The sequence below is a fragment of the Gavialis gangeticus genome, unplaced genomic scaffold (genome assembly GCF_001723915.1).
Source record: "Gavialis gangeticus isolate Ggan-Ray unplaced genomic scaffold, GavGan_comp1, whole genome shotgun sequence".
In the NCBI taxonomy this organism is placed as follows: domain Eukaryota; kingdom Metazoa; phylum Chordata; order Crocodylia; family Gavialidae; genus Gavialis; species Gavialis gangeticus.
In genome coordinates, this window is record NW_017729009.1 from 18119929 (window position 1) to 18131578 (window position 11650).

The 11650-nt window shown below is 41.9% G+C and overlaps 1 protein-coding gene across 2 annotated transcripts in view; it reads right to left on the reverse strand.

Annotated features, from left to right (window-relative positions):
- The window catches only part of NELFCD (negative elongation factor complex member C/D), a 16032-nt gene extending 8417 nt beyond the window's left edge, over window positions 1-7615 (reverse strand). Inside the window, exons 1-10 of one of the 2 annotated variants that reach the window (XM_019510176.1) lie at window positions 7531-7615; window positions 7302-7420; window positions 6998-7107; window positions 4959-5068; window positions 4709-4816; window positions 4036-4188; window positions 2612-2742; window positions 1974-2139; window positions 1161-1295; window positions 533-672 (exon numbers count right to left, since the gene is read on the reverse strand). In XM_019510176.1, coding sequence (XP_019365721.1) covers window positions 533-672; window positions 1161-1295; window positions 1974-2139; window positions 2612-2742; window positions 4036-4188; window positions 4709-4816; window positions 4959-5068; window positions 6998-7107; window positions 7302-7420; window positions 7531-7581 — 1223 coding nt within the window. In that variant the 5' untranslated portion in view covers window positions 7582-7615. Of the gene's footprint in view, window positions 1-532; window positions 673-1160; window positions 1296-1973; window positions 2140-2611; window positions 2743-4035; window positions 4189-4708; window positions 4817-4958; window positions 5069-6997; window positions 7108-7301; window positions 7421-7515 lie in introns of both variants that reach the window. The other variant, XM_019510175.1, reaches the window with a different exon arrangement.
- Window positions 7616-11650: the final 4035 nt, after the last annotated feature.

The following is an 11650-nucleotide window of genomic DNA, read 5'->3' on the forward strand; positions in this document are numbered from 1 at the left end:
TATAAGGTATTTAAGCGTTTCAAAGAAACCTTATGAAAAACAAGTAACCTGGCAATAATTCATCATCTGTTTCTAAGTGAAGAATAAGAATTTTCCACAGCACATTACTATAATCAGACACAGGTTGCCAGAGTTGATACGATTAGAGACAAACATGTATTTTCAGTTTCTATGTCTCTTCACTTTGTAACTGAGGCCACTGGGCAAATTTTCCAGATGTATATGCACAAGGACATTCCCCAGAACTACACATAAGGAAGTAACTGTTCTGTCAGAATGGAAAAGATCTCCATTAGTGGCAGCACAACTACTCTATACAATATACTCTAGGTAATTCAAAAAGGAAGGACAGACAGAACACTGAAAAACTATTTATGGTATTTTGAAGTTACCTGAGTAACACTGAAGTATAAAGCAGTTCAAGTTGCAGGCATTTAATTTCCTTCTTTTTAAACGTTAGTATTACAAAAAAAAGTGTACTTTCTTGCTAACCAGTGAAGAATATCTGCTCAGGAATAGACTTTCTACTTACCGGATACACTGATATAGGGTGCTCAGCTCTGCAACCAGTTCTGAAGCACCTTTGTTCTCATTGCAGCACAGATTATGAACAGTTTCAATTGCTTTTGAAGTTGACTTGAGTTCGTCCTTATTTATACTCACTCTCTTGTTCTGAAAAAAAAAATTAAAGGGAATGCATAGCTGATTAAATCTTTGGGTGCTTATGAAAAGAATTACTACCTAGCACAGGTCTCAGAATGAAGACTTGCACATAGGTTTATTACAACAAATGGAAAGTAACAAGTATGTTTCCCTTCTATTAAAGATGAGCATCAGTTTGACATTTAAATTAAAACTATTGGCTGCCAAAAGGTGGGTACTAATTACCTACCCCTGGAGAGACTTGCTCGTTACCCTTTGGAATCAAATTGCAAAAAAAGTCCACCACATTCAAAGCATCACCTATTGGTCTGGATCTGCATATGTGCTGACAACTTACTGCTTCCAGTGATTTCAGCTGAGCTAGGAGTTAATGCATTAAAAAAAATATCAGGGACAGGCAAATTTAATATAGGTAATGATGGCAGTTAACGAATAAGCCTCAATTTTCCTCAATATATTTATTTTGATACCTATATAAGCAGACAATTCAACTTTACCTTTTTCCACGTTTCCACTACACTGGCTGCGTATGCCAGTATATGAATGTACTTATGTTTGTGGTCTTGATTGATCTTGGCACCTGGCTTAAAGAGTGACTGCATGAAAAGGTCCAGAAAGGCAGGTACTCGAATCTGTAAAGAAATGTAGTTACTTAACATAACAAATTTAATTTACAATAAATAACACACATACATACATACGTACATACAAACAAATATTTGTATTGTGGGCACACACAAAATAGGGCACAATGCACTGCCCTTGAGGATTGGGCTAGTTAATTCAATGGCCTATATTTTTAAAGAGGCCTAAGTCAGCCTCTGAGGGAAGAGAGGTGAGGGAAGGGGCCAAGAAGTCAGTATGCAATCAGGTAGCGAGAAACCTAAACAAGCACATTTGTACTTGCAAGTAAGCATGCCTGCCACAGGCTGTAGGCACAAAATTAAGCCCCTTTTTAAATGTGTCCTAATAATCTTTCCATCTTCACCTTCTTCAATATTTTTACAAAACTTTCCCATTAGGTACAAAAAGGTACCAGTTCTGAAATGAATAATTCAGCCCCACACATAACATCCAACAAGGTAAACAATACAAATAGTGTGACCCATTTTTATGTCCTTTAGGAAAAAAAAGGAAACAAGAGGAGCGTCCAAGATGAACAACTGAGTGCTGGCAGGGACTTCCAATCTTTCAGCTGGTGTTTGTAGAGCATTAACAATGATCCTCAAACCTCTATTATGGGTTCAAAATGGTAAATGAAATAGGTGCAACAGAAATACGTTTCACAGTATAAAAAGGTAACTACAAACCAGTTCTACTGGAGGTGGGTCCATGCTGGTAAACATTTTGAACAGGACTGTGATATCTGCTGGGTTCAGAGCACCTTTGGACAACATCGCACCAAGAGCTTGACACGCTCGAGGGTAGGACGCTGCAGTACCCAATGCTAGCGTGATCTGACTAGCATCATGGCCTCTTGATAAAAAACAGAACACACACGCAAAATCTTATTTCTCTTATAAAACAAATATATTAGCTTTTCAGCATGTGCCACCTAATGTGCAGAGAGAAGCCTTGAAGGCAGAACTTTATATTCAGCAAAATTATAGAAATGTGTTTATATTTCACCAGCAAGATTTTGTTTCCAAGATTTGAACAAGGTATTTTAAAAGAAACTTTTACAAGATAAAGACACCAACATTCAGTCCTTCCTCATACAGGACATAAAACATTTCTGCCACTCTGTAGAGGGTATGTTTGTTGGTTGCACTACAGGAATTCTTACTATACACTGTTTTATCCTACCATGAGGCAGATGAAGAAAGCCAAGAAGTCTCTTTAGCTATGAACAGTCAATTGAGAATAAGCAAAGCTGAGACTGTTTAAGTTACTTTAGTGAAAATAACTCAGTGGAATGATCAAATGGAAATTAATAAAAAAGACTCACTTTTCATGGGCGTATCGCTGAACCTCCTGAGCAATCCTGCGCACAGCAGATCCACCTTGCTCTTCTTGGGCTAATATGGACATCATTGCCTGAGCAAAGAGATATGTATGCTCTCCATGGCACACCATTTTCTGTGAACACATTTATCGCCATGTTATCAGCCAAGCTGAAGTCACTTTTCTACAACTATATTGCTATAACAAAACAAGTCATAGCATAAGAGAAATAAACCAGTTACTGCAGGAGGAGAGATGCAATAAAAAATCCAGAGCAGAAAAGTAACACACAATAGTACTATCCAGGACCTACAAATCAATTTTAGAGCTCTGCTTCACTTTCCTACTATTCCTACGTAAAGTGAAGGACATCTCTCCCACCCACCGAACTAGAAGACTTAACTCTATGCCTCTCATTAAGTTTGCTCTGCTATTTAGTAGAAAATAGTATTCACCACATTTCTTCAGACTCAACACTGATGTGGCTACCACTACAATTCTTTTAACCCTCAGTAGAAGGGATGAAGATATTTCAGTTTTAGAATCCAAAGCCACCTGTGGATCTCCCTCTCTTCCCCACCCCTCAAACCACCTTTTAATCTCTTCTCAGTGAGGCACTCCAGGCAGTTAGACACATTTAAATGATATAAGATGCGTCACCCTAGAGCTCTTAAGTTGACTAGAAGTTGCCTAGCTAAAACTGAATTTAACATTAGCAAGTCCATCCCTGTGTGTTCTTTAAAACCTTGTTGTGTTCACTACTACATGGCCAACTAGATTGACTTTCAGACCCTGTAAGAAGTACTAAGACCCTGTAAGACCCTATGTAAGAAGTACTTACTACAATTGATCTATAGCATCTAGAAGGCATACAGGCACAAATTCCAGTTTCCTATTAATATACTTGGCATTGGAGCAGCTGTATCCTTTTCCTATATTCTGATTTCACCTTCTAATTTCGTAGACGACTAAAATCAACTTAAAGCAATATCCATTCCTTAAATCCTATGGTAGGACGGCCCCAAAAGAAAAGAGGTCCTCCTTGAACTCCTGCATCAGAACAAAATCTCTTTTTGTTTGGTTCTGGGTTTTCTATAATGCAACCACTGTGCCAGAAGCAATACCCATCTATCACTTGACAGCATGCGCCAATCATGACACGGCAGTACAAGGGATCTGAAAATCCTCTTAACTGTATTAGCTTGATGGAAAAGTGCAGATACCTAAGAAAATGTCATCTCAGCAGCAGCCCAATGGCCAGGTCACTGAACACTACAGAACAAAAACTAATTTTAACAAAAACTTTTGGTACTTTTTTAATTGACTCACAAGAAAGACTGCAAAACCATTTTAAAAAGGAAGATTTTACACCTCCTAACTCCAGGAAACACAAACATTTCTTGAGACCAAATAGAGAAAAGCACTTACAGCAAACTCAGGGAGGTTCTTTTCCAGGTTGTCTTCCCCTCCATCTAAAATTGTAGCTAGAGATGTACGTAGCACTCGAGAAAAGACTTCTAATTGCTGACATGCTGTTGATACACTGGTTATCTCACCCTGATACCCAGCATCAGAAATAAGCTAAATACAAAAAAAAAAAAAGTTAATTTTTGTATCTCAGCAAAACCTAACAAACCTAGATGGAAGTATAGGAACATTTAATGAGTTCTCAAATATGTCCAGGGAAATTGTATTCTGTATCTAGGCATGATTAGAAATAAAGATACGAGGACAGGTGAATAAACCATAGCATATACTATTATTGTTAGCATGTCATATTTCAGGAGAACCACACTTACTTCAGCAACTCTAACGAAACTTAAAGTGCTTAAAATTTAAATAGAATAAATGCCCAAAAGAGTTTAGGAAGATTACGTTGTGTTCTCTTTGTGCTAGACCAAGTTTCAAGAAATACATTTCCAACCTACAATTTGTCACACATTTTTCATTAAGAATATGCACTTCAAGTACACCAATACAGTTGAAACAAAAAACAACACAATACACAGATCTAAAAGGCATAAGGTAGATTACAGATACCATTTGATACAGGAAGCATCAGCAACTACTGTTTTTCCATAGCAAGCTATTTATTGTTTACCTTCACAGTAAAATTAAGCATCAGGCAGTCTGGATGGGCTTCAGCCAGTTTGTAAAAAAGATCCCTCCATGTAGTATGCGCTATCATTTGCTCAAGCCAGGCTGGAGTCTGCAACAATCGGAGCAATGGAGAAAGTTGCAATACTGTGGATTGATTTTTTTAGGACACCATAAACATATATAAAATCCCAAGAAATCAATTTCTTAATGTCTTTCAAGATAAGATTTTTTACATGTACTTGAGACATTACCTCTCCTTCTTCTGTGAATATAGAATCTGCTTTCCGAGGGTCAAAGTGTTTGATAAGTAAACTTTTCAAGTGGTTTTCCACGGTTTCTTGAACCTGCACAGGCTCAACACCTGCAAGAAGACATGTTTAAGCTGTTGGTGTTAACAGCAACTATAAAAAGTTTCTCACAACAGTCTCTTATCATAGAGCTGAAACCATTTAAGGCAGCAGCTAGCAACCTTTTAAAGCAATGGGCAAGAACAACGCATCTTGGGTGGCAGACCAATGTTTCTGACCCAGATGCTGCTTCTCCTTCTCCCAAGTACCTGGCTCCATGGGCCAGAGCTAATGGCTCTGCAAGCCTGTTCTGGCCCACACACCATATGTTGCCAACCCCTGGAAAAAGGGATTGCCAAAAGGAAACAGAAAGTACTAAAAAAATCATAGTAGGGATTGCAAACTATGTTCAATCAGAGTAGGAGGATTCAGGATTTCTCTGTCCAAAAAACAAAGATGTACTCAATGTGCTTAAGATCACAGATACATGTATGTGTACACGTTACACTAAACCAATGATTCCCAACCTTTTCAGATTCAAGGCACCCCTTGGAAAAATACCAGCTCTTAGGTTTCACTCATTTTTTGACTACAGAAAAATGAAGAGCAATTCTTATGTTGCAAAGAACTCAGAAAGACCACAACAGATCAGAATATTTTTGGTACTATGAACTCATATTTGAAATCTCTGGGTTTATCTTGTGCATTGCGTGTAGGTGTGTGCGCACTTGAGAGTGGCTGAGAATCACCACTTTGACTCTTTTTGTCCCCTGTCTTTCCCACTCAGGTGACTAAGCTGTCAGTGATATTTACACAACTACTATTAAAGTGCTACACATATCAAGCATTGCCTAATGACAGAGAGGACATATTCAGGTGCAAACCCATGTGGCCACAAACCAAAAGACTATCATCCCATATGCCAGGTTCAATTATATGCCCACTTGCCTTGACAAGATTGTAAGTGCTAGTACAAGTAGTGTTTACGTTACTGCCTGTAACTTTCATAATTTAAAACACATCCAACAATGTTATCCATTAATTTCATGCTAACAACAAACAAAAAAGGTCCAGAAAAATTATACTGCACATGGAGTTGAAGAAGCAGACTTACAGAAGTCAAAGGAAGCTTAGCAATAAAATATTCCCATCCTAAGCAGTAGAACAGTACGTAGGAAAACTGTACTTAGAGAACCACATATGACCCACAGAAACAGACCTCAATTAATATAGCAGCTATATTTACACTGTGAATTAAGTCACTCTATTATAAGACACCAAGTATTTCTAAAGCATCTCTCATACTAAAAACTTTTTGTTTTTATTCCTAGTAACAAAAAGAAAAGGAACAACTTCAGTTTATAACAGCATCAACTTTATAAAGAGACTCTCATGGACCCAGAGGGACAGTTTTCCATGCAAAAATGAAGTTTATTTCCTATATGTGGACTTTCTACCATCTTGAACTTTCCCTGAGCCCAATGAAGGGCGCACAAACCCGAAAGCTTACAGAAAAAGTTATTTTTTTTGCAATTTGTCAGTTGGTCTAATAAAATATATCGTTTTGGAACCAAGAGTTCTAGATTTTTTGCATTTCAACTTTATAACACATTTTGTACTACAATGAATGGGTGTTTTTAGTGTACACCACCGCCCTGCGCTCCCCATTGCCAGGGCAGATCCACTGTGCTAAACAGCTCTCGCAACACTGCACGAACATGGAAGCTCATCCCAGCACGAGCAGAGGATATTTTCTGAGCCCATAAAGAAGAACTTACTCACATATATTGCAAGTAATGACTTTTATACGACAACTTTGACATCCTCAGCTTTTGGGGCACAAGCTTTGCATCCGCTAGAAGTTGAGCAACGTCAGGTCTGCGAGGGAAAGGCCATCACGACTCATAGCAGAGAGGATTTCTTTTATTAGACTGACAAGATTTTGGCAAAAAAAACAAACAACCCCCCTAAGCCCTAAGATGTGGTCGTGCCGCTGCCCGTACCAGTTTGAATGAGCCACTCTGCCAGCAGGTTCACGGTCTGCGCCACGGCCGTGTAGTTCTCCGACAGGAGCTGGATGACGTTCTCAGGGGAGCCGCCGGCTTGGAAATACCTGGGAGACAGGTGGGAAAGGGGCAATGACTCGAACACGAGAGGACATGACTGACATGTTGCAAAACCAAGGGTGCGAGTTGAGACGCGGCGGGATACATGGGCCAGGGGACGCGGCACACGTTGCATTCACAGCGTGTCCCGTGGAATAAACACGCCATAAGCATCCCATATGCCAGGCCCGCCGCCGCCTACCGCTTGAGCGTGTTGAAGATGGACGGCTCCATAATGTAGTCCCGCGTGGAGAACTTGCTCAGACACTCCTGCTGCACCTCCGCGTCGTCCTCGCCCTCGCCGTCCTCGTCGTCCTGCCCCTGCCGGGGCCACAGCCGCCCCGTCACCACCCGGCCAGCTCCCCGCGCCCGCCGCCCCGCTCCCCCTTCCCCTTCCCGTCGCCCGCCCCCCTCACCGCGCCGCCGTCCACCTCGTCCCCCCACTCAGCCGCACTGCCCGACAAGAACTCCTGCTCGTCCATGGCCGCCGCCGGCAACTGCCGCTCCCGGCACCTCAGCAAGGCGGCGGCGCAGGCGCATGCGCAAGGGGCGGGGCCGGCGGGGTGAGGCGCGGTGCTGATCCTCCGCCTCTCGGCGGGCCGCCGCAGTCCGCACCGCGCCAAGGCCTCCAGCTCCATGGCGCGCCAGTGCCGAGCCACTACACCACACGAAGACCTTCAGAGCCACCGCATGCCAACACCACAACACGCTGCCCCGCACCACGGCTTTCAGGTCCGTGGCACACCACGCCACACCAAGGCCTCCAGGTCCACAGCACGCCAGTGCCGTGTCGCTCCACGCCAACGGTGTGCACTCCGCGCTGCGTCACGGTCTCCAGGTCCACGACATGCCAACGCTGTGGCACTCCCCCACATGCCAATGCCACAACACACCAACACCTCCAAATCCAATGCACCACCCAGACTTTCTGGGGGATGTATCGTTTGCAGCATATTGGCCAAAAACCCTTTTCGTAGCAAGAGCCTGACTTAAGGTTTTGCCTTGCAGCCACCTCTGCTGCAGCAGCACTATACCTAGACTCCTGGCAGCCCCAAGCCAACTTTTAGCATGGGCCCCCCTTCACCAGAGATAATGATCACAAGAATTAAAAATGACTATTTTCAGGCCCCCTTTCTGTCCAGGCCCAGGCAGCCGACTGGTTTGCCCATGCCTGTGTCTGGCCCTGCCCTACAGCATGGGATTGACAGCAGCAGGCCATGGACAGGCAGCTTCACAAGGTGGGTTGCAGTCCAGAGCTTAAAGAAACCAGTTTCTGAGTAATGCCTCAACCCTCCTCTCTTTCCAGCTTGTCTCTCTCTGGCTGGGAAGAAAGGAGGGCTGATGCACTGGCCAAGAAACTGGACTTCTTCAAGCTGTCTGTTATTAGGCAAGCCTAGGCTCCTTCCTGCCTTCAGTATCTTGCAGGTTCTGGCTCCTTGGTGAAAGCTGGTTCAAGCAAATTTGGGCCCAGTAGCATCCAGGTCCAAGCTTCAGTAGGTGATATTTCCATCCTGGTTCACCCAATAAGCTGCAATATCCACCATCTCTTGCAGACAAAAGGATGCCAAGTCACAGTTCACCCTTCCATGCCCTTACTTACGAGGTTGGGGTACTGCTGTTATTCCCAGACACCTGCACAGGGAAAAATATGCTGCATCTCAGCCAGCACCCAGTAAAGGGACAGAGATCCACTCTTGCAGGGCAATTCCCTCTGGCATATACCTCAACACATGCATCACTGAAGAATGGGTCTTACCATTGTACTACATTGGTGGCCCCTCCGAGGTCCTTGCAGTTACAGGTCAGTTGGTGCTGAACACAGTGTTGCAGAAGACTTATTTTGAACCATCGCATAAATTATGAGCCACGAGTTGTAGCTCAGGAGAAGAGAGCAGGAGATGGAGATGAATGTTTAGATGAAGCATATAGAGATGGTTAATTTGTAACCAAAAATGACATTTTTGTTGTTTTATATTTATAGTCTTAAAATTCCCTCCGCTGCATTCTAGACAAATACAGGTCCATCCATTTTCTTTAATATAATTAAATATATGCATTCAAATCCTATGTTCCAGTTACCATGCATTTAATAAAGCAGAAAAGAGCTTTGAAGCCTCTCCCACGCAAAACATTCTTCTTGTTGCTTTACTGACATTCCAGTATTCACTGCCTCTGTAATTAGACTTTGTTGTGCTTCGAGTATTGTGGCTGTTTCACATACTTGCTAGAATTGAATTGTTCTTCTCTTTTCCCTATTTAACATGCTTGTAAAACCCACTAGTTAAATTATGGGGGACACTGTTTTGAGCACAGGCAGATAAAAATAAAAAGTGAAAATGAGCAACTGTACAGTTGGTGTTTTCCAGTGAGACGTGGGTGGGTGGGCTTGCTTTGTCTGTTCCAGTTTAAATAATTTAGCCCTGGTTACAGTGGCTACCAGAAATCGAAGACTAAATGCAGAGTTGTATCAACAAAAGAAAGAATTAAATAAGATGGTCATGACAAGAGGGGAAAAAAATAGAGACACTTTGTATTTGTGACTGTTGTTTAGTAGGTACAGATTTCTAATGTTCTTTGAAGCACTGAGCTGTCAGGAAAGCCAATGATAATTTTAAAATGATAAAATTAAAAATGTAACATTTTATTATTACTCTATTATTATTATTATTATTATTATTATTATTGTTCTTATTATTACTGCTCCATTGTGGTAGAACCTCAAGGCTACAACCAGGTTCCAGGTAATGTGTGCACACAAATTAGTCATATGACTAGAGTGCTTAACTCCGCCTTTGACTTGCATATTCTCTAGAGAAGACATCCACTTGTGTAGTCTTGTGGACGCAAACCGTTTTATCTTGCTTGTTAAAATTTAAAATTAGTTTCTTTATAGAGCTCTGGTAGAGTCTGGAAGCAACGAGTAGATTGTATTAGAGCCAGAGCAGCTAAAAAGTTTGCCAGAGAATCACTGTTTTAGGAAAGAGTCATGTTCCAGAATCTGAACTTTCTTCTTTTACGTATATATTTCTGGTCTTTCTGGTTGTGAAAAATCTTCCCGAGTCTCTAGACAGCTTGAAACACAAGAGCTGTGAATCTGTGTACTACTTCCTTGTGTAGCTCATTGTACAGCCTATGGATACCAGTTTTAATATGAGCATTACTGTCCGTTTCTCTGCTGATCAGCAAAGAGAACAGCCAGAAAGCTGTAATCATGAGGTTGCACTACTCAAATTCTTCTGTGCTGTGCCCACTTGTACAGTCCACCTATTCAGGCCAAGGACTATGGACATGATTTACTTCTGCTCTTTACACAGAAAGTAAACAGCTGGAATTAACTTTTTTTATGTTGGTCTTAGAACAGTCTACCTGAATTTGGTATCAAGTGAGAACGATTAAAACTATTGTAACCTAAAAAGTGTTAAGCCAAGAAAATAGGCCCACAGGGGTCTCAGGTGTAGATGGAAGACTGGAACAGCTGTAGTAAAATAAAAGAAGGGAAGTTGGGTGGAAGAAAACTCAATAGCTGAAACTAAAAGCAATCAGTCTGACCTTAGGCAAGGAGATGGGTAGCATTGAGACTGAGAACATGTGAGAGGGACACATAAAGTGCCTTTGTCTCCGTTCAGATTCATTCCCATTCTTAACTTGTATAAGAGCTTAAAATGTGAGAAAGAGGAGGAGAAGGGTGTGTTCTGGGGTCTGGAGGGCAGCCAAGTGCTTGGCTGATGAGTATTTAAAAGCTCCTTTATTTGGAGTTGAGACTCCCTTTAAAGTAGGGGGGAGAGGGAGAATGGCACTCTTCTACACACAAGAGCAGCAACTATCTGTTCAAAAATATTTTTTACTAAGACCTTCTGGGACATATTTCCTGTCACACTAAGCTTGAGAAAACAGACTGTGTTAAAATGTTTGAGCAAACTCCAGTCCTACAACTGGAAAGTGGTGGGAGAGGGAGGACAGAAAGGATGCAGCCAACTCCACCTGGAAAAGGGACATGTGGCACAGGCTCTTCGAAGTCCCGCAGGGAAGGGAAGTGGACAGGGACAACAAAGGAGACAATGACACATCTGGACCTGAAGACAGCAAGGAGGACAACAACAGGATCAGCAGCAGTAGAAGCAATATCAACAGCAACAAGGACAGAGAATGAACTGAGAAGGGAAACCCCAAATCAGGGCCTGGACTAAGGAACTGTGTTTGGGTTAGGGAAGGGCCGAGGGTGGGTGCACAGGTTTTTTAAGGTGGTTTTAAAAGAAAGTGCCAGGGAAAGTCTATGATAGAGGATATACAAGAAATAAAATAAAATTATACACACGCACTTTATTTATTTTTTTAAAAACATATTCCCTGAGATGGCCCAAGGGCTAATATACAGGCATTTATTCCACCTGAAATTTCAATGCAATGGAATGCGTTTTTGCTTCCCTTGAACTTTTCCTGAATTATGGGATAACACCTCCTTATCCTGCATGCAGGAAGAGGAAGGAAAAAGAAAAATTCTTCACAAATACAAAGAGGATTCAAAGAAAAAAGGAGAAAGAGGCCTGCAGC